The sequence below is a fragment of the Littorina saxatilis genome, linkage group LG6, assembly GCF_037325665.1.
Source record: "Littorina saxatilis isolate snail1 linkage group LG6, US_GU_Lsax_2.0, whole genome shotgun sequence".
In the NCBI taxonomy this organism is placed as follows: domain Eukaryota; kingdom Metazoa; phylum Mollusca; class Gastropoda; order Littorinimorpha; family Littorinidae; genus Littorina; species Littorina saxatilis.
In genome coordinates this window covers 36,167,387-36,190,824 of record NC_090250.1, presented here as the reverse complement: position 1 = coordinate 36,190,824, position 23,438 = coordinate 36,167,387, and the positions used below count along the sequence as shown (strand labels likewise).

At 43.0% G+C, this 23,438-nt stretch overlaps 1 protein-coding gene across 1 annotated transcript; it reads right to left on the bottom strand.

The window, feature by feature from the left end:
- Positions 1–10,815: 10,815 nt before the first annotated feature.
- On the bottom strand, positions 10,816–22,263 carry LOC138967998 (toll-like receptor 3). Its single transcript, XM_070340559.1, has 5 exons — positions 22,123–22,263; positions 20,822–21,033; positions 17,137–17,434; positions 16,163–16,359; positions 10,816–12,902 (listed from the first exon to the last, which is right to left on the bottom strand). The coding sequence occupies exons 1-5, from the start codon at positions 22,261–22,263 to the stop codon at positions 12,605–12,607; spliced, it is 1,146 nt and encodes a 381-aa protein (XP_070196660.1). The 3' UTR covers positions 10,816–12,604.
- Positions 22,264–23,438: the final 1,175 nt, after the last annotated feature.

Genomic DNA, 23,438 nt, shown 5'->3' with positions numbered 1-23,438 from the left:
AAAGGACCCTAAAAAGTTTTGGGAAACAGTCCGTTCAGCCGGTGCGACCATCTCTTGGTGGACAATGCAACATATCGATGGAACAGTGGTATGAGCATTTTCGTGATGTTTTTGGTACCGTACCACCTGCTGAAACAAATACTCCAGGTAATGAAGGTGATCAAAGTTTTGAGCAAGGAGGGATAAGAAATTGTGACTCTTTAAACCAATTGATCACACATGATGAGGTAATGCGTGCAGCCCGGGCGCTGAAAAATGAAAAGGCAGCTAAAGAGCAAGCAATTTTTAAAGAATTAATTTTGCAGATTGTCTCGAACACATTTTGGACCCATCCTGAACTCAGGTCTTCCAGAGGTCCCTCGACGAACATTCCATCCCTGCAATCTGGAAGAGCTCCATCATTGTTCCTGTGCCCAAGAAGCCCAATCCCTTGACATTGAACGACTACAGGCCCGTAGCGCTCACCTCCATCCCCTTCAAGTGCGCTGAGAAGTTGGTCCTTCGGAGGCTGAGGTTGGAGACAGGGGACCATCAGGATCCTCTTCAGTTTGCATACACCCGCAACCGGAGTACTGAAGATGCGATCCTGACCCTCGTCCACAACGTCTCCGCCCACCTGGAGAAGCCCTCCTTTTACGCCAGGGTCCTGTTCATCGACTTCAGCAGCGCCTTCAACACCATCCAGCCTCATCTCATGATGAGGAAGCTGCTGGAGTTCAACGTCAATCCAGTGCTGATCAGTTGGGTCTTCAGCTTCCTTACGAAGCGAACCCAGCGGGTCCGTATTGGACAAGTCTTGTCCGAGGCTGTCGCCACCAATACAGGCGCCCCCCAAGGCTACGTGCTGTCTCCCACGCTCTTCTCGCAGTACACCGCCGACTGTCGCCTCAGGTATCTTGTCAACCTGCTGCTGAAGTTTGCAGACGATACATCCCTGTCAGGTCTCATCCTGAAGAACGACGAATCGGCGTACAGACACGCAGTGGAGGAGCTGGTGCAGTGGTGCGACGACAACTTCCTGGAGCTCAACGTGAGCAAGACGAAGGAACTCATCATGGACTTCCGACGAACCAAGTCCGCCGTCAACCCCATCATCATCAAGGGCGAACCAGTCGAGATGGTGGATACCTACAAGTATCTGGGCATCATCATCGACAACCAGCTCGACTGGTCGCCAAACGTGGACGCCGTGTGCAAGCGGGCAAACCAGAGGCTCTTTTTTGAGGAAGCTGCGGCAGTTCCACGTCGACCCACAGATCCTCCACCTCTTCTACCAGGCGACTATTCAGAGTGTCGTCTCCTTCAACCAGCTCTGCTACCACAGCAGTGCAAAGAAAGGCGACATGGAAAGGTTGGAGAAGATTGTGAAGAGAGCAGGCTCCATCATTGGCTCTGAGCTTCAGCCTCTCAGCACTCGATTCCCGAGTGTGGCGCTGAAGAAGCTGAGCATGATCCGCTCTGACGACCGCCACCCTCTGCACCAGGCGCTCGCATCGTGCGAGCCCACGCGTGAGTCATCACGCCGTTTGAGGTGCTGGCGGGCCAGGACGAACCGGATGAGGGACTCGTTCCTCCCGATGGCTGTACGACTCTACAACCAGTCCCTGTGAATGTGACAGTATGCTAGATAGACTTGAGTGCTGTGAAATTTGACTGTGAGGACTATGGGTGATGTGAACTGTGATGTGAGGACTATGGGTGATGTGAACTGTGACTGCGGAAGGACAACGAATGCTGTGAAGTCACATTATTCTGACACCGGACCAACCAGTCCTAGCACTAACCCCCATAATGCCAGACGCCAGGCGGAGCAGCCACTAGATTGCCAATTTTAAAGTCTTAGGTATGACCCGGCCGGGGTTCGAACCCACGACCTCCCGATCACGGGGCGGACGCCTTACCACTAGGCCAACCGTGCCGGTCTGTGTGTAGTAGGTGTGAGCGATGGTAGAATAGAGGACGTGTGATTGGCGGGGGGGGGGGGGGGGGGGTAAGAGTGAAATGTTGACGTCTGGTTACTTTGTATGAATGGGGGGGGGGGGGGTTATGATGTAATGTATTGTATGATGATGTACTATGTGTTGATTGCGTATGTATGGGGGTTATGATGTAATGTATATGTATGATGATGTATTCTGTGTCGATTGTGAATGTATGGTGGGGTGGGGGGGTATGATGTAATTTAATGTACGATGATATATTTGGCGTTTGATAGTGTATGATTGTTTGTTAGTTGTAGATTATAGTACGATGTTTGATGTTGTAATGTTTGTGCGTGTGTTATAATGCAATATGTTATGATGTAATGTGTGATGATGTATTCGGTGTTTGATAGTGGATGTATGCTTGTTAGTTGTAGATCTAGTACGATGTTTGAGGCTGTAATGTTTGTGCGGGTGTCATATGTAGCCGTACGAGGGTTCCAGTGTGTGAGTTGTGCATGGCCGGGCGCTAGAGTGCTGCATGAATGAGTAAGTGCATGTGGAGTTGTATGGCTGGGTGAATTGTGGGTTGCGTACGTCCGAGGGGGACATGTAGCCTGTGTGTCTGAAGTAGTGGGTGTGTGTGCGTAAGGGTGTGCTGATATTGAACTTCAGTTGTTGCTTTGTAAATGTCTATGTATCAGTGTATTATGTCTTGCCACACACATGCCAAATTTCCTTGTATTGATGAGGACAATAAAATTTCTTGTATCTCTTGTATCTCTTGTATCTTGTATCTTGTATCTTGTAAAATGAGTTACACTGGCGATAGCCGTGGATCGATGATTATCAGAATGTTTTTGGACCGTGGTGCGTTTTTGCGCTAGACCTAACTTTTAAAATCTAAATGATAAATTGACAGCTTGTTAAACAAACATTCTTTAATCATAAAACAATTCTTTTTTCATCAAGACAAGATCAGTACAATTCGAAGTTGTAAAAGTTTGAAAAAAGAAAAGCCCGGAAGGAGGGTCACGCAAGGGTCGTAGCAGACGACGGTTTATGCATATCGTCGTTTCTCTCAACAGTCAAAAGCCATCGCTAGAGTTCTTGTGAACCACAGCCGTTTTTTTCGTGCATAAAAACGTGCTATTGTAGATAAGCTCACATCGTGTCGCATTCAAATGACTAACTGACGACTACATTGTGAAAAAGGGAAACTGGATCACACGGGTTCACGATGGCTCAGGGGTAAGATAAACCACGCAAAAATAAATTCTTTGAAAATTGTTCGCTCTTTACGGAGGGCACCTAGGATGTTCTCAATCGGTGAGTGTTTAAATGAAAGGGTGTTTGTACTGTGTGTAAAAGCCTGACCATATCTGTGATGGTTTACGGGAGGCTTACTGTGTCTTTAAACCAGGGTCGTTGAGGATATTTCCTCTTTCTCAATTTAAAACACTTCTTATTTTACTTTTACCGAAAAGCTTAGTTTTCTAGCCACTGTTTATACTTCCTTTTTACAATGGCTTTAAACAATTTTATCGATATCCGGCAGAGTTTTTCAGCCAGTACCCGTTCTGTCCAAACACTCGCTTAAGGTACAGTCCTTCCGGTGTAAACGATCATCCTTAATCTTTCCAGGCTTTTACACGGAATAATACCATCTATCCACTGAGACATACACCCCAAACAAAACCAACAGCCTTTGCGCTTTCTGTGTAAAGTGAGATTTTTTTTTTTTTTTTTTTTTTGGGGGGGGGGGATAATTTTGGTACTGACATTAAACGGGCGCGGTGGCGTGGTGGTAAGACATCGGCCTCCTAATCGGGAGGTCGTGAGTTCGAATCCCGATCGCTGCAGCCTGGTGGGTTATGAGTGGAGATTTTTCCGATCTCCCAGGTCAACTTATGTGCAGACCTGCTAGTGACTTAACCCCCTTCGTGTGCACACGCAAGCACAAGACCAAGTGCGCACGGAAAAGATCCTGTAATCCATGTCAGAGTTCGGTGGTTTATAGAAACACGAAAATACCCAGCATGCCTCCCCCGAAATCGGCGTATGCTGCCTGAATGGCGGGCTAAAAACGGCCATACACGTAAAATTCCACTCGTGCTAAAATCATGAGTGAACGTGGGAGTCTAAGCCCATGAGCGAAGAAGAAGAAGAAGGTACTGACATTAGAGGCGATTTGCAAAATGACTTAATCCACACACAAAAAGTCAGGATGCTGATGATTGGTGTGCCGTCCAATTAGAGGGATGCTGTTAACCCATGTAAAAGCCTGGCAAGATAATTATGATAAAGTGAACCGTATTTGTTCACACGGGGAGGACTTTGCCTTTAAAATATTACTTTTGACTTTTACAAAAAAAGCTTCGTTTCCTCACCACTATAATACATAGCTTTCAAAACGGATGCAAAAATGTCCTCAATATCAGGAAGAGTTATCGACTCTATACCTCTTCTATCCAAACATTCGGTTAAGTTTTTTTCTGTCAATACCTTCGTTTCTTATCCGTCTAACTTAATTAAATATGCACTAGTTCTTTGTTTAAACCATCTAGGTCTTTGAATGGCAGGCATAGTTTCTGAACCTTGCGGTAATCGACGTTTTGTAGCTTCACAAAAACGTTTAGTAAGAAGAAGAAAAGAATTGTGTCTGCACTCCCTTCACTTCCGACTGCCACGGTGCTTTGACAGTATTCGGAAAAGAAGCCTAATGAATTGAAAAAGAAATTGGAAAAAGAAAAAAAAAGTTTTTTCCTCAGGGAAAAAGAGACCAGAGCAACCTAATATTCTTTTAGAGAGAAACTCGTTCTATGGGAATGCAACAATGTGTTATCACAATGCGTCTTCACAATGCGTGCGTGTCTGTTAGTTTCCTGTCTGCGGAGAATTGCATTCTAACAAAGAGTGCAACAACAAAATCGATGATTTATTTGCCCCCCCCCCCCCCCCCCCCCCCCCTCTCTCTCTCTCTCTCTCTCTCTCTCTCTCTCTCTCTCTCTCTCTCTCTCTCTCTCTCTCTCTCTCTCTCTCTCTCTCTCTCTCTCTCTCTCTCTCAGTACATATTATGTATAGCAAACAAATGGAAAAGAGATGCGCTTGCGGTTAAGAGCCTGTGGGCTGGGGAGCAATGCTCAGTGGTTTTTAATACAACAGGCACGCGACAGTGCATGCCCGATGTGTGATGGAGGCGGTGATGACGAGGTACACTTTCTTTTCCACTGTGCAGCCTATGCTGATATCCGTGCAAAGTGTAACGTGTTAAACAGTTGTTCTGAACCAGCCTCAATGGAAGATGTAACCCGTATCCTAGCCCTGGATGAAGAAAGTGTACTCGAAGCAACTGCACAATTTATTTCTAAGGCACTAAACATGCGCAAAAAGAAACTAGATGAGTCAAGCTGAAATGATGTATAATGTAATTTTTACGTACGCAAATGTTGGACTGGATGGTCTTCTCATTTAAATCGGGTTGCGTGTACATGTATACGCGTGGATTTACACGTGTGCGGGTGTAGTCTATATAAGCGTATGTGTGTGTGTGTGTGTGTGTGTGTGTGTGTGTGGGTGGGTGTGTGTGTGTGTGTGTGTGTGTGTGTTTGTTCGTCTGCAGCTATTGTTGTTTTTGTATAGATATGTATTTAGACATGTTTCCCTACTAGTCACGCAAGGGTAACGCCGACTAGTGGTTTATTGGTTTTAAATATGTGTGGTCTGCAGATTGATTGGTTTTATGAGTGTGTGTTAACTGTTGGATCAGTATTTTCCTTTGTGTGTACATACTATACCTTGCTTTTTACATTTAGTCAAGTTTTGACAAAATTTTTTGACGTAGAGGGGGTAATCGAGACGAGGGTCGTGGTGTATGTGCGTGTGTGTGTGTCTGTCTGTGTGTGTGTGTGTGTGTGTGTGTGTGTGTGTGTGTGTGTAGAGCGATTCAGACTAAACTACTGGACCGATCTTTATGAAATTTGACATGAGAGTTCCTGGGTATGAAATCCCCGAACGTTGTTTTCATTTTTTTGATAAATGTCTTTGATGACGTCATATCCGGCTTTTCGTGAAAGTTGAGGCAGCACTGTCACGCCCTCATTTTTCAACCAAATTGGTTGAAATTTTGGTCGGGTAATGTTCGACAAAGCCCGGACTTCGGTATTGCATTTCAGCGTGGTGGCTTAAAAATTAATCAATGACTTTGGTCATTAAAAATCTCAAAATTGTAAAAATAATATGTTTTTTATAAAACGATCCAAATTTACGTTTATCTTATTCTCCATCATTTGCTGATTCCAAAAACATATAAATATGTTATATTCGGATTTAAAACAAGCTCTGAAAATTAAATATATAAAAATTATTATCAAAATTAAATTTTCCAAATCAATTTAAAACTTTCATCTTATTTCTTGTCGGTTCCTAATTCCAAAAACATATAGATATGATATGTTTGGATTAAAAACACGCTCAGAAAGTTAAAACGAAGAGAGGTACAGAAAAGCGTGCTATCCTTCCCAGCGCAACTACTACCCCGCTCTTCTTGTCAATTTCACTGCCTATGCCGTGAGCGGTGGACTGACGATGCTACGAGTATACGGTCTTGCTGCGTTGCATTGCGTTCAGTTTCATTCTGTGAGTTCGACAGCTACTTGACTAAATGTTGTATTTTCGCCTTACGCGACTTGTTACCCTTTGTCTTAGATATTTATGTTTACCTATGGCTTTCGTGTCGGTGTGTTTTTTGCTCGTACTCATAAACTAGTTTGCTATGTTTTTGTTGTTATCAAGGTTTTGTTCATTCGTCCTTTTACCCCTTTTATGAATGATGCAGAAATTGTTGTTTTACCTTGTCTATAAGGCTTTTATTAGCTAATGACAATAAAGTGTCAAGGCGTCAAAGCGTCTCTCTCTCTCTCTCTCTCTCTCTCTCTCTCTCTCTCTCTCTCTCTCTCTCTCTCTCTAGCTCTCTCTCTCTCTCTCTCTCTCTCTCTCTCTGTTTTGTCTTTCTCTCTTTCTTAATATCTGTGTTTATTTGTTGTTGCTTGTATACGCAGTAATAGTTGTTAACACAATGGCCACCTGCCCTTCACAGTTGTACTGCTGACTTGAAGCAATGAAAGCAACATAGAATTGGCCCTGTGCTTATTGGGGCAATTACTCAAGTGTACTTTGTTCAGATCATTCTCATCTTGTTGATGAACATCAGCAGTCAATAAAATGATGACAAAATATGAGTAACTCGGTATGTCTTATTTAGGTTGGGAGTTCGTGGGAAACCGGATCATAGAATGAGAGGGCATTCACATTTTTAGTGCGTCGTTGGCCGATGACAAAGGTCTCCTTCAAAACGAGGTATATACAGACAAAAAGAAATTTCACATTTTAAAATTCCATACAAATACTTTGAGGGTGAGCGTCACAAATAGTTCCTGATCAAAGCTAGAAGTGCCTGTCTGAAACACATTATTAGGCTCCTTGAGATGTAATGAAAGGCTTCCTCTTGTCCATACACTGCCGTTCTTTCTCTTTGACCTGAATGATCTCTCACAGACTCGTCTTGCCCTCAAGCGCACACAAAAATCGACATTGCTCCACGTGCAATTGCCTTGCTTTCCATTGACCCATTGTCAGCAACCTTCTCGTGTGCTTCTTTACTTTTCTTTATTTGGTGTTTAACGTCGTTTTCAACCACGAAGGTCATATCGTGACGGGGAAAGGGGGGAGATGGGATAGAGCCACTTGTCAATTGTTTCTTGTTCACAAAAGCACTAATCAAACATTTGATCCAGGGGCTTGCAACGTAGTACAATGTATTACCTTACTGGGAGAATGCTAGACTGCAGGAACCACCAGGTGCTGAGAGAGGAAATCTGGCCAATGCCGGAGTCCCTGCACAACAAGCTGTACGGGCCAGTGGCTGCGCTGCAGAGGACCACTAATTATATCTCAAGATCTGGACTCCAAGTGTGATCGGCGATCGAAAAGAAGACTGGGAGAATGCAAGTTTCCAGTACAAAGGACTTAACATTTCTTACATACTGCTTGACTAAAATCTTTACAAAAATTGACTATATTCTATACAAGAAACACTTAACAAGGGTAAAAAGAGAAACAGACGTGCGCTTATTCTCCGCAAATAAGAGGTACCCTCATTAGTCAATGTTACTCATGACGTAGGTAAAGACCCTGGCCATTCTTTTTGCTTTGTTGGATTTCCTTCTGTTCCTGTGTGTGCTGACGTCATGGGCCTCATTCTTTGAGTCCCATCCAGGGTCGAACGAGGGTCCGTCGATAAGTCGATGTGGCTACCGCTTGGGACTTCTTCAGTGCCCCTGTGTTTGCTCTCTCTCTCTGTATCTCTCTGTCTCTGTGTCTGTCTGTCTGTCTGTCTGTCTGTCTGTCTGTCTGTCTGTCTGTCTGTCTCTCTCTCTCTCTCTCTCTCTCTCTCTCTCTCTCTCTTTGCGCATGTACGCACACACACACACACACACACACACACACACACACACACACACACACACACACACACACACGATTATTTATCGGATTACTAATTCCTTGAGGGTAAGAGACAGAGACAAGATAAAGAAGAAGAAGAAGTAAGTGTTGGTTAAACAAAATAACATGTCAAAGTGTGTGCGCATAAATATCACATCTAGCGCAACTATCAATGAAACAACAAGCGGCTCTGTGCGGACAGAACAGTACCCGGTAAACCTGAAAAGGTTGACTCTCAATATTATAAGATTTTTGGTGGCGTGTTGGCAGACCGGCTTTTTTGTTGGTCCGAGGGGACCATATCGTCTTTTGATTCACCTTTATCGACCAAGGCCGAAAGCGATATGCTCCCCGAGAAACAACAAAACATGTTGACAAAAAATGTGTCGCATTGAACATATTCCGCCATGAAATTTCAGGCATGTTTATGTGAGCACTTATCATAAGTTTTAAACTTGTTGTGCTCCTTCTTAATGATGTTGTTATAATATCATGTGTCTGTTTACGAATAAAATACTGTTTAAACAACAAAAAAACATGTTGACCACCAAACATGGTTTTTGTCATCATTTAGTGCAACAGTACGAACAATCACCCACAGGAAGCCTAATCTTAGAATGCAATTCAGGGCCCCAAAACGCGTCAGAAGTTAAATCGATCGCGTCATATTTGAAAATGTGACGTCAAAGGTAAACTTTACGTCGCTTTTCTAACAACTTTTAGCAACTTGAATTTCTCACATAATTATGAACAGTGTTATTTTGTTACCCAGCTTGTTATGAATGAAAAGACGTGAAAATTATGACAATTGATTATATTGCTATTCTGATATACACGTGGGGGGATTCGGGGGTTTTGATTGTATAGTCTAGCTCACACATCCCTATTTCGATCATGGGTCCATATTTTCACAGAAGTTGCTTATTAGGTTAAACAGTTTTATTCAGATAATTACAAATAACCATGTTGCATACAATCAATTAAATAAATGGAGCACAACAAGCTAAGCGTATCCACGTGCTCTTAAAAGCAATATGATATTTGATTTTAGCGGACGAATATAACGTATGTCAAAAGGATAAGGGGATTTGTAAAGGGGAAAAGTAGGTTGAAGAAAACAACAAGTCGCGTAAGGCGAAATATACTACATTTAGTCAAGCTGTCGAACTCACGGGATGAAACGGAACGCACTGTATTTTTTCACCAAGACAGCACAGCTTCGTCAATCCCCGCGCTCACCTTCCACGTGCAAAACGTAGTGATATTGACACGCCAGATTAGCGCGGTAGCGTATTGTGCTAAGCAGGAAAGCGCGCTTTTCTGTATTCTTGTTAACTTTCGGAGCTTGTTTTGAATACAACCTATCATATCTATATGTTTTTGGAATCAGGAAATGATCACGAATAAGATGACATCATTTTTGGATCGATTTCTTACATTTTAATCGTAAGACTAATTATTCTATTTTCGTTAATTGTGATCACATTTTAAGAGTAAACATGACATATGTATATATTTTTAGATTCAGAATGTGATGAAGAATACGATGCAATCAATTTTAAATCTGTTTGCGAAAAATCGATTTTAATGACAACTTTAATGAGCAAACTCATTAATTAAATTTTAAGCCTCCAAGCTGAAATGCAATACCAAAGTCCGGGCTTCGTCGAAGATTACTTGACCAAAATTTCAACCAATTTGGTTGAAAAATGAGAGCGTGACAGTGCCGCCTCAACTTCACAGGCTTCGCCGCACAGGCTTCATGTCTCACCCAGTCACATTATTCTGACACCGGACCAACCAGTCCTAGCACTAACCCCATAATGCCAGACGCCAGGCGGAGCAGCCACTAGATTGCCAATTTTAAAGTCTTAGGTATGACCCGGCCGGGGTTCGAATCCACGACCTCCCGATCACGGGGCGGACGCCTTACCACTAGGCCAACCGTGCCGGTTTCATCTAAGGTAAGAAAATCATTATCAAAAAGTGTTGACAGGCTGTCGGTTTGTGACTGACAATACAGTGAACATTAAAACAAGTGGTGTTCCGCACTTTCAAAATAAAAACCACATGTGCATGAGGGATCGAGAGTCAAGTGTCTGTTAAATACATCTCCATTTAGGTTACTAATCCGTAATCCTAAGATGTTGGAATGAGTAAGCCTGTATGTGTTTGTTACTGGTATTGCATTGCAGAAACACAAATTTGCGTCAGTTAATAGTGCTTGAACTTGCAACAGATTTGCATTTTGTAGCAAAGCATGTGATTCCAAATGTTTTCAAAATGGGTCATTTAATGAGCAAAGATTAGCCCGTGTGTGTGTGTGTTAGTGTGTGTGTTAGTGTGTGTGTGTGTGTGTGTGTGTGTCTGTCTGTCTGTCTGTCTGTCTTTGAGTGCTTGCGTGCGTGCCTAATTTGTAAGTGTGTGTGAGAGAGAGAGAGTGTGTGTGTGTGTGTGTGTGTGTGTGTGTGTGTGTGAGTGAGTGAGTGTGTGTGTGTGTGTGTGTATGTGTGTGTGTGTGTGTGCGTGTGTGTGTGTGTGTGTGTGTGTGTGTGTGTGTGTGTGTGTGTGTGTGTGTGAGAGAGAGAGAGCAGAAACGGAAAGGGCGAAGGCACTCGCTTCAAATGGTGCTGTTACTGTACTGTACTTTACCGTACAGACAACACAGATTGTTAGAAAACAAAAGTAGCGTACCGGATTATGAAACGTTGCTGAGTTTTAAATGTTCTCATTTTTACAATTAGTCAATTTTGACTTAACGCAGACCGGGAATCGAGATGAGGATGATGGTGTATGTATGTGTGTGTAGAGCAATTCCAGGAAAACTACTGGACAGATCTTTATGAAACTTCACATGGAAGTTCCTCGCGATATTCCCGCACACTTTTTTTACATGTTTTCGATAAATGCATTTGCAAAAGTTGAGGCTGCACTGTGTGGGTTTTTTTTACTCAAATGATTTGACATTTTCAGCTTAAAGTTGCCGACTTTTTTATGCCTAGGTGCACGGAGACCCTTAGGGCTTTCATTTATGCCTCAGGCAGCTATCCGTTTGAAAAAATACCAAGTTTCATTGACTTTTCGCACATTTTTTACGAATTCATTTTGAGAATTGACTAGGCAGGAAAGTGTGGCCCTCGATCAGGTTTCACATCAGGTACCGCACGTGAACTAATAACGTCAAAAACATGCATGGAAGTCTATTAGTCTCGGCGAGAGGGAAAATTCTTTCTATATGGGGTACTTTACGTGAAGACATTGTGTGTGATTACGTAACAAAATTGTAAAAGATGGAATGTGGGTCAATTTTGGAATACCTCACACAGCCTTCAGCACTCAGAACGTGTTCACGGGAAATGTTAAATTACATTTTGGCGGGAGATTTGAACTGACGAACCGTATACAGTTTAATTTTGCTGGCAACCCAAAAGGTACGCGAAGGCATCTATGAGAAAGTTGTGTAAAGCTTTCGACCGTTTATATCGCAATCAACAGAAAAAAGACAATCGTTGCTTCAGCAATACTGTGACCCCTGCACTGCCCCTTCAAAAGCTAATTAGTGAGTTTGTTCATTAACAGCTCAACCAGTGTGTTTGTTTTTCAAAACGTTTATAGTTGCTTCCCTTCAAAGGTGTGAGTAGCCACGATAAAGAGGCCACCCTCCCAGGCTACCAATTAGGTACCGGTCATTTAAAAAATGTCAAGATGACAACTGTGCAAGTGTCTAGGGTCCTAAGGCCGCACCGAGCCCTTCTCCATGCAGAACATGTGTCCAGAGAGCCTCTTCAGTAAGTAACTTAGTTCTCTGTGGCTAACACTCGGAGATCAGATGCTTGTCCTGCGTTCTGAGGGCCACTCTCAGTCCCTTATAGAACACGCTGTAGCTGTAACACAAGGAGAGCAGATGGTTGTCCTGCGTTCTGAGGGCCACTCTCAGTCCCTTACAGAACATGCTGTAGCTAACAAGAGGAAAGCAGATGGTTGTCCTGCGTTCTGAGGGCCACTCTCAGTCCCTCACAGAACACGCTGTAGCTAACACGAGGAAAGCAGATAGTTGTCCTGCGTTCTGAGGACCACTCTCATTCCATCGCAGAACATGCTGTAGCTAACACGAGGAAAGCAGATAGTTGTCCTGCGTTCTGAGGGCCACTCTCATTCCCTCACAGAACACGCTGTAGCTAACACGAGGAAAGCAGGTGGTTGTCCTGCGTTCTGAGGGCCACTTTCAGTCCATCACGAAACGCTCTTCCCGCCTCCTCGCTGGCTACCCATTGCAGGAATGTTCCGCGTGTCAGCATTCTGCGCATGTCCCTGGTCATCCTTCCGGCCTCCACGTTGCCTAGCAACACGACGATAACGTCCTTGTGTTGTTCAATGGCGGCGTACAGGATGTGCTCGAACTCGCACTGCCGCCAGCCCTCGCGGTTGTAGCTGTCGCTGATCACCAGCAGAACGCGGGCACTCTCGTCCATGTATCTTGAAAAAAAAATGGATGCTTTCCATTAGAGCAATGAAAATGATCGTTGACGGTCAAAAGCAGAATGCAGGTGTGAAGTTCTAGGAACACGAAGAAGTCAACAAGAACAACGAAGCCCATCATGACAGTAGGTAGGTACGAGGTTCAGCAGCAGAATTATGGTAGTCTACCCTTGTCACAAAGTAAGCACGACTTGAACACAATTCCCTCAAGTAGGAGCAGCAGCAAAAGATTCTCCATGCAGCCGATAAGAAGGCAAACGGAAAGAGAGTGTGTGCATATGAGAATAAAATGTGCAAATTAGGACACCAACAAGCAGACGTGTCAGATTGATCAACATCATTATCATCATTCGGAGCAGCAGCAGCAACAACACCTGAAGGAGGAGGAAGAGTAAGGAGAAAAGCCAGTTGGTAGAGTAGGTCAAGCTTCTTGTTGTTTTTATAATCACCACTGTCGTCTGCAGAAGCAGTAAAAACACCTCGAGAGAAGACGACAACAACAAACAAGTCGCGTAAGGCGAAAATACAACATTTAGTCAAGTAGCTGTCGAACTCACAGAATGAAACTGAACGCAATGCAACGCAGCAAGACCGTATACTCGTAGCATCGTCAGTCCACCGCTCACGGCAAAGGCAGTGAAATTGACAAGAAGAGCGGGGTAGTAGTTGCGCTAAGAAGGATAGCACGCTTTTCTGTACCTCTCTTCGTTTTAACTTTCTGAGCGTGTTTTTAATCCAAACATATCATATCTATATGTTTTTGGAATCAGGAACCGACAAGGAATAAGATGAAAGTGTTTTTAAATTGATTTGGACAATTTAATTTTGATAATAATTTTTACGCATAAAATTTTTATACCAGCAAAATAGATGGTTTCAGCAGCAAATAGGAAGGAGTGAGCAGCGAATGTGAAGCAGCAAATTGGATGAATTCAACAGCAGAATAGATGAATTGAACAGCCAAGCAGATTTCTTTAACAGTAAAAAAGATGAAAAATCCAGCAAAATGAGAACAGCAAAAAGGATGAAAAAACAGCAAAACGGACACAAATCAGCAAAATCGTAATAAAAATTGAAGAAAAAGTTCATACAGAAAATGGACAAAAACATGAAATCGCATTTATTCTATTTGAACAAAATCAACACACACACACACACACACACACACACTGACACACACACACACACACACACACACACACACACACACACACACACACACCACCTTGCACCACCACCAAAAAAAGCAATGTGAGAGGATGCCCATACAGAGCGCCCTAGCAAGTACACGTACCTGACAGTCGGATGCAGAGAATGCCCATGCAGAGCGCTAGCAGCAAGTACACCAGATCTACTGACGTATGAGAGCTGGTTTTGCCAGCCTAGGTCGTCCCCTCTTTCGCTTCTCTCCCAGGGGGACGATCTTTGCCTGTGCTGGTGGTTCAGAAATCGACAGCCGGATTTCCATGCCAAGTGAGTGGTTACATATGTTGGACTTCATGTAGACAGTGCAATTGCAGTCAATTCTGTTGTCCTCCACGGTCAGACTCCAAACCGAGTTCCGGCTCTCCTTGTACTGGTCAAACGATTCCCAAGAGGCTCTCTGGAACTGGTCTTGCTGAATCCTGACAGCTGACTTCAGGTCCATGTTCTGAAGCGACTCCGAGGCCACGAACACTTTCTGGTTCCTCTTGATGGACTTTGCGTTTGAAGATGCCCACTGATAGGCAGCCGTCCAGCAGGGCAAGGTTCTGTCTGGTTCTTGGGCCACTGGGATATGATCAGGCTGAGCGTTGTCTCTCCCCCAGGACCAGTTCAGGACAATGTCTCTTTCAACAAGGGTTAGGAATCTGGACAAGTCAAGCCTCTCACGAAATGTGTTCTGACGTTTGATGGTCTGGTTTATTGCCTCCAGTCCATTGTTTGTGGAAGGAATTCCCGGGGCGTAGCCTTCGTACCAGGTGTCATTGCGGTTGATCCATGACCCCTTGAAGTACTCCACGAAAGACAACAATCCGTGATCGTCGGAATCTTCCCATTTGGCCAGGAACAAAAGAACTGCATGATGAAATGAATCTTCATCTAGACAAAGCTGCAGCTGACTGATGTCATCACGTACAGCTTGACGGGTTCTTTGGTCTCTGATTCTCAGAAGATGCTTGTCTACGTTCATGACAACATGAGCCCAGCATGTGATGGTTTTTTTCCGGTTCACGCCCAAAGGCAGAGGCATATCCGTTCCTGATGGCAGGAGCGGCATCAGCGATCAAGTGAGAAGACACAAAACCGTCATGATCATCTGGAGTCACCTGGCTGATTCCTTTTGCAATGGACGATCATCTGCTGTGATCATCTATTCTGCTGCTGTGACCATCAATTCTGCTGTCAGTTGTATTTTCTTGCTGGTAAAGTATCTAATTTGCAGTTTAAATATCATCTCATCTGTTCAAACAGCAAATCTGCTGGTTAACCATCTTTTTTGCTACTAAAATATCCAATTTGCTGCTAAGTATATTTTTTGCTGCCAAAAATATTTATCGCAGCTAATTTGCTGTTGAAACCAATCTTTTTTGCTGCTGGTCCATCTTTTTTGCTGCTGGTCCATCTAATTTGCTGGTCCATTAAAATCCCTGCCAAATTTTTATATTTATAATTTTCAGAGCTTGTTTTTAATCCAAATATAACATATTTATATGTTTTTGGAATCAGAAAATGATAAAGAATAAGATGAATGTAAATTTGGATCGTTTTATAAAAAAACTATTTTTTTTTTACAATTTTCAGATTTTTAATGACCAAAGTCATTAGTTAATTTTTAAGCCACCAAGCTGAAATGCAATACCAAACCCCGGCCTTCGTCGAAAATTGCTTGGCCAAAATTTCAATCAATTTGGTTGAAAAATGAGAGCGTGACAGTGCCGCCTCAACTTTCACGAAAAGCCGGATATGACGTCATCAGACATTTATCAAAAAAATGAAAAAAACGTATGGGGATATCATACCCAGGAACTCTCATGTCAAATTTCATAAAGATCGGTCCAGTAGTTTAGTCTGAATCGCTCTACACACACACACGCACAGACACAGACACACACACACACACACACACACACACACACATACACCACGACCCTCGTCTCGATTCCCCCCTCTACGTTAAAACATTTAGTCAAAACTTGACTAAATGTAAAAAATAAAACTTTCAGAAAAAAATTGAAGCAAAAAGACACAGACGGTGACAACGGAGAAGGACTTACTTGGTGATGTTGTCCACAATGAGGCTGCCCGGAATACTGTCCCTCTCCTCCACGAACAGACGCAAGCCGTGTTCCACCTCCACTAAGGGGAGCAACTCGTCGTGGATCCAGTCCAGGTCCTGCGCGCTATGAGCAAGGTAGGCGTCAAAGGGGAAGAACTCTACTGCTTCTCCTCCTGTCAGCAAGCCGCCAGGAACCTAGATAGTGATTTATTTTATCCGCCAGAACTAAGTTCAACTAATGACCCAGCTTTCACTTGATTTCTACGAAACCGATTTAAACTACCGATATACCGAGTTTATCAATTCCGAGTAAGACCCGTCTGCAATGCAGCGCTTTCTAACCCGTGGCAGTGCCACCGTCCTTCCGTCCCCATTCTTCGTGGTGTTCCTGCCTGAGTGGAATTGGTTTTTTATACGAAGAGTACACTAGCAGACATTTGCCATCTTCACCATCACCATCAATCAATATGGTAGGGCTAGAGGTAGAAGCTGTATATAGCCTGCGTATCTGCCGCCTGTAGACAGCATACTCCCCCTCTCCCTTATAGTGAGTTTTCAACTGAGAAACTGACAATATCGGCTCAAGCGGTAGAGGTAGAACGTACCTTAGATGCTACCGGTATCTGTTGACTGTCAATAACTCCCCCTCCCCCTCACCCGACCAACCCGGCCACCCCTCCCACCTCCCCTATCCCCCATCCCTTACCCCCAAAAGCCCCACCACCACCACCCCCACCCCCGCCACACACACACACACACACACACACTATTCCGTTAAATGAGTTTTCACCTGAGGAGGAAGCTGACGAGAGCGCCTCAAGCGGTAGAGGTACAACCTGAGTTGCCAACTGTATTTGTTGACTGTCAATAACTCATCCCCCCCCCCACACACACACACACACACACACACACACACACACACACACACACACACACACACACATTTGCACTATTCCGTTAATGAGTTTTCACCTGAGAAGGAAGCTGACGAGAGCGCCTCAAGCGGTATAGGTAGAACCTGAGGTGCCACCTGTACCTGTAGACAGCCAGCACGAGCACCACCAGCCCCATCAGCACACAGCCCCCAGCGACGCCCACCACGACGTAGGGATTCTGCACCGTGCACAGGTCCTCTGAGGCGAAGAAAACACGCAGATCCTTGTTCTTCCAGGAGACTGGTGAGTGGCAGCGATACGTTGAGAATTTCTTATTATAACCAGGGTAGGCCTTTACCGTCACGCTTTTGTTCTTCTGGACCGCCTCAAGCCAGCTGTCAGTAAAAGTTAAAACATTAAACAAAAACTAAAACAATGGTTTGCCTTCTCATAATTATTCCCTACATAATGGTCTGCTGCAAGTGTTGACGGATTCCGATGTCAATGAGAGAATCACGCAACTCACCAGAGCACTGTCCTTCTCAACAACTGAACTAGGTGAGTCTTTTAAGACAACTAACTAACTGCACGAGTTCGCCAAGTATGGTTTCTCTTACCCCTGCTGTTCAACGCTTTATTGTTGAGGATCAGAGTCTGACAGTCATCAAACACTTCACGACTACAATTCTTCGCTCTCTTACACACACACACACACACACACACACACACACACACACACACACACACACACACACACACACAAAGCTCACAAACACACACAAAGCTAACACATACACACACACACACACACACACACACGCACACACACACACACACACACACATACAACCACACACCTTTGCCGTGCTTCCTGGGTTCACACAAACCCATACTTTTAAAGAGTAGTAGTGATTGTAACTATCCCTCTGCCGACGGCGCGGGTTCTGCTACACCCATAATTACCAAAGCGGCGGAACAGTGTCTGTCTGCCTGTTTGTCTCCAAGAGACTGTCTGTCTCTCTGTCTGTCTGTCCGTATCTCTCTGTCTGTATGTCAGTTGCTCTGTCTGTCTGTCTATCTGACTGTCTGTCTATCTGACTGTCTGTCTCTGTCTCTCTGTCTCTCTCTCTCTGTCTCTCTCTGCAGTGATGTTCATTTAAAAAGACTCAATTCCCTGCATCGCCGAGCTGCAAAACTTATTCTGCATGATTTGAATAGGTCCACGGATGATAAACTAAAGCTCTTGAATTTCCTCCCCTTGAAAGATCAGTTGACGTTAAACAAGGCTGTGTTCATGTATAAAATTCTAAATGACGACTGTCCTAAATATTTGCAATCACATTTCAAACATGCCACAAAAAGATATGGGTCCCAAAAAATCATCCCTCTTATACCTCGCATAGACCTCTACAAATCGAGTTTAGCCTTCTCGGGAGCGTTTCTCTGGAACTCCTTACCCCAACAGATAAGAAATGCAACTTCAGTGAAAATGTTTAAGAGACAGTCACGTTCACACATCATTTGTGAATGAAATGTCTTGTTCGATTGTTATTTTGTTAAACATTTTGTACTAATGTTAACGGATGTGTAGCTGATCGGAGCAACTTATTCCCAAATGAAAGGTATAACTATGTCAATGTAATTTTGTAATTTTTTGAGTTCTCCTTATGTAATTCCTTAAATGCACATTGTGTTGCATTCTGTACAATGTATTTCTGTATTTTATATGATTGAATTTATATTTGTAATGTGCGTCTGTCTTTATGTGTTGTATAAAGGACAGGTTGGAAGAATAGGCTTTGCCTAAAACCTTTATCCTTTTGTAATAAAGTTCTGAGTCTGAGTCTGAGTCTGAGTCTCTCTCTCTCTCTGTCTCTCTCTCTTAGTCTCTCTCTCTGTCTCTGTCTCTTAGTCTCTCTCTCTGTCTCTCTTTCTTAGTCTCTCTCTCTCTCTCTTTCTTAGTCTCTCTCTCTCTTTCTTAGTCTCTCTCTCTCTTTCTTAGTCTCTCTCTCTCTCTTTCTTAGTCTCTCTTTCTTAGTCTCTCTCTCTCTCTCTCTTTCTTAGTCTCTCTCGCTCTTTCTTAGTCTCTCTCTCTCTCTTTCTTGGTCTCTCTCTCTCTTTTTCTTTGTCTCTCTCTCTCTCTCTCTTTCTTAGTCTCTCTCTCTCTCTTTCTTAGTCTCTCTCTCTCTTTCTTAGTCTCTCTCTCTCTCTCTTTCTTAGTCTCTCTCTCTCTCTTTCTTAGTCTCTCTCTCTCTCTTTCTTAGTCTCTCTCTCTCTCTTTCTTAGTCTCTCTCTCTCTCTTTCTTAGTCTCTCTCTCTCTCTTTCTTAGTCTCTCTCTCTCTCTCTTTCTTAGTCTCTCTCTCTTTCTTAGTCTCTCTCTCTCTCTTTCTTAGTCTCTCTCTTTCTCTCTTTCTTAGTCTCTGTCTCTCTTTCTTTGTCTCTCTCTCTTTCTTAGTCTCTCTCTCTCTCTTTCTTAGTCTCTCTCTCTCTCTTTCTTAGTCTCTCTCTCTCTCTCTCTTTCTTAGTCTCTCTCTCTCTCTCTTTCTTAGTCTCTCTCTCTTTCTTAGTCTCTCTCTCTCTTTATTAGTCTCTCTCTCTCTTTCTTAGTCTCTCTCTCTCTCTCTCTCTTTCTTAGTCTCTCTCTCTCTCTTTCTTAGTCTCTTTCTCTCTCTTTCTTTGTCTCTCTCTCTCTTTCTTAGTCTCTCTCTCTCTCTCTCTTTCTTAGTCTCTCTCTCTCTCTCTCTTTCTTAGTCTCTCTCTCTCTTTCTTAGTCTCTCTCTCTCTTTCTTAGTCTCTCTCTCTCTCTCTTTCTTAGTCTCTCTCTCTCTCTTTCTTAGTCTCTCTCTCTCTCTCTCTTTCTTAGTCTCTCTCTCTCTCTTTCTTTGTCTCTCTCTCTCTTTCTTAGTCTCTCTCTCTCTCTTTCTTAGTCTCTCTCTCTCTTTCTTAGTCTCTCTCTCTCTCTTTCTTAGTCTCTCTCTCTTTCTTAGTCTCTCTCTTTCTTAGTCTCTCTCTCTTTCTTACGGTCTCTCTCTCTCTCTCTTTCTTAGTCTCTCTCTCTCTCTCTCTTTCTTAGTCTCCCTCTCTCTCTTTCTTAGTCTCTCTCTCTCTCTTTCTTAATCTCTCTCTCTCTCTTTCTTAGTCTCTCTCTCTCTCTTTCTTAGTCTCTCTCTCTCTTTCTTAGTCTCTCTCTCTCTTTCTTAGTCTCTCTCTCTCTCTCTTTCTTAGTCTCTCTCTCACTCTCTTTCTTAGTCTCTCTCTCTCTCTCTCTCTCTCTTTCTTAGTCTCTCTCTCTCTCTTTCTTAGTCTCTCTCTCTCTTTCTTAGTCTCTCTCTCTCTTTCTCTCTCTCTTTCTTAGTCTCTCTCTCTCTTTCTTAGTCTCTCTCTCTCTCTTTCTTAGTCTCTCTCTCTCTCTTTCTTAGTCTCTCTCTCTCTCTCTCTCTTTCTTAGTCTCTCAGTCTCTCTCAGTCTCTCTCAGTCTCTCCCTCCCCCTCTCCCTCCCCCTCTCCCTCTCCTGCAAGAAGTCGGTGAAGGGAGAAACTCGATGCACCCACTGAAGTAGCGCTGTGGGTTTCCCTGAACCCACCCCGTCGTTAGAGAAATAAACGGTAAAAACCCTCTTTCAAATGTATGGGTTCAGACAAACCCGCATCGTCGTTAGAGAAATAAACGGTAAAAACCCTCTTTCAAATGTATGGGTTCAGACAAACCCGCATCGTCGGGCGTGTGTAGTCAAAAGCGGCATCCGGCAAAGGTTAATCCCCCATATACACGTAACACGTACCTTCGAAACCACATCAGGTCACACGTGCATGAGAATGGATTCTTGGACATGTCCAGCCATTTCACGGTGCGTCTAAACTCCCAGGGCAGGGTATTCTCGTTGACCACAGTGATGCGATTTGAATTGACCTCCAAACTCGTCAGCGTGGTCACATTGGCTAGCGCCCTTCCGAGAGTGGATGATACCAAGTTGTTTCCAGTGAATACCAGGGTCTGTGGGGAGTACAGAGAAAAAGCTGTGTAAGCCAAGTTAAATATATCAGCGAGAGAGAGAGTGTGAGAGAGAAAGAGAGAGAGGGAGAGAGAAAGAGAGAGAGGGAGAGAGAATGAGAGGGCGAGAGAGAGAGAGAAAAAGATTAGATAAGATGAGAAAACTTTAATGTCCATTTTCATTGTACATTAACATGGAAATGTTTATTTTTTTAATTTATTTGTGTTTTTGTTTGTGTGTTTCTTTTCTGTTTGATTGTTTTCTGTTGTTGTTTTTTTGCCGTTTTTTTTTTCATGTGTAGCAATACTGTATAATAGCAACAAAGAACTGTTTTAATTTTTTTTTTATATCAAGTGACTCAATATAAACTACAAACAAAAAGTATTGCGACTTTTTTGGCATCCCAAGTATAAAAAAAAATGCATACCCGTATCAAGTTATTTTATTCAAGTCTGTATACCATAAAAACCGTTGTACTTGGCTATCTGAGCTGTACTATGTTTATTCTAATTCCGTTAACCTTACAACAACAAAAGATTTCGTTTATCTTGAAATTCAGAAATGCATCTGAGTTAACTGATCTTCTCTGATCTGATCCTAATTAGGCTATTTTATGAGATTTTGATGTTTTTGCATGTGTTCATGGTAAGTTAATTGTGAGAATTGGAATAAAAACTTATTACATTTCAAAACAAAAAAAACCAACAACATGGAAATGTTTCTTTTGGCACCACATCGCATTACTTATAAAACAAAGACAACCCCCTCAACAGTCTTCTTTACAAGAAAATTAAAAATTTTATTTATTTTCTCTCTGTTTTTGATACATTTCTTTAGGTTCTTGTGCTTATAATAATGTTTTCAAAGAACCGAAACAGATAAATCTGATGCAAATTTGAAATAATCTGAACCGCACATGATTTTTTTTTAAGTAGAGTTGGCTTAATTTTTTACAATGATTCGGGGTGACCTCTTCACAGGTTTGTATTATGATCCTGGGCGCCTGATATGAACTGTGACACCTAGGTTTTTGACACATTTTGAAAACTTGACAGTGCATGTGTGTGACCACCAGTGTCATCATCATCAACCTTCAGGTTGGGTAGACGCCACAGCAGGTCCGGAGGAAGGCTGCCTTTACTGATACTGTGCAGTGTCAGCTTCGTGAGGGACTTCAATGGCAACAGCAGTTGGTACACATCCTCCTCATACATATCCACGTTGGTGTTCATGATGTACAGTTTCTGGAAAAAATAACAATGTTCTGATTTAACCCTTTGATCGAACTGAGTAGCAGAAGCTGATGACACATGGAATACAATGAGACATATACATACTTCCTTTGCTACCAAATTACAGGATTTCATATAACCGAGTGCCTAGGCGGCAAGGCGTTCAGTCCTTCATTTTTTTAAACTTACATTTTGTTTGGGTAACCATAACTTTTGATTTCTAAAAAGAACACACATTGTCAAACTATTTTTTAAAAAACGATATAGTCTGGATCGTGTCTTTTCTTGTTAAAGATATACTTCATTGAATATGTACAGATTCTTCTTTTCATCCTATTACATGCCTCCTTTGAATTTTATTTGTGAAATATTCTGAGAAAAAAAAAGTTCCACTTCAAAGCAATGCGATCAGACGGGGGCAGTGGCTTAGTGGTAAGACGCCGGTCTTCCAAGCGGGAGGTCGTGGGTTCGAATCCCGGTCGTTGCCGCCTCGTGGGTTAAGGGTGGAGATTTGTCCGATCTCCCAGGTCAACTTATGTGCAGACCTGCTAGTGCCTTATCCCCCTTCGTGTGTATACGCAAGCACAAGACCAAGTGCGCACGGAAAAGATTCTGTAATCCATGTCAGAGTTCGGTGGGTTATAAAAACACGAAAATACCCAGCATGCTTCCTCCGAAAGCGGCGTATGGCTGCCTAAATGGCGGGGTAAAAACGTACAAATCCACTCGTGCAAAAACCACGAGTGAACGCAGAAGAAGAAGAAGACAAGTCGCGTAAGGCGAAAATACAACATTTAGTCAAGCTCAGTCGAACTCACAGAATGAAACTGAACGCATTGCATTTTTTCCGCAAGACCGTACACTCGTAGCATCGTCTGTCCACCGCTCGTGGCAAAGGCAGTAAAATTAATAATCCAGAAAAGCGCGGTAGCGGTTGCGCTGAGGAGGATAGCACGCTTTTCTATACGCTATGTTTATATTTTTAATTTTCAGAGCTTGTTTTTAATCCGAATATAACATATTTATATGTTTTTGGAATCAGAAAATGATGACAAATACGATAAACGTAATTTTGGATCGTTTTACAAAAAAATAATTTTAATTACAATTTTCAGATTTTTAATGACCAAAGTCATTAATTAATTTTTAAGCCTCCAAGCTGAAATGCAATACCA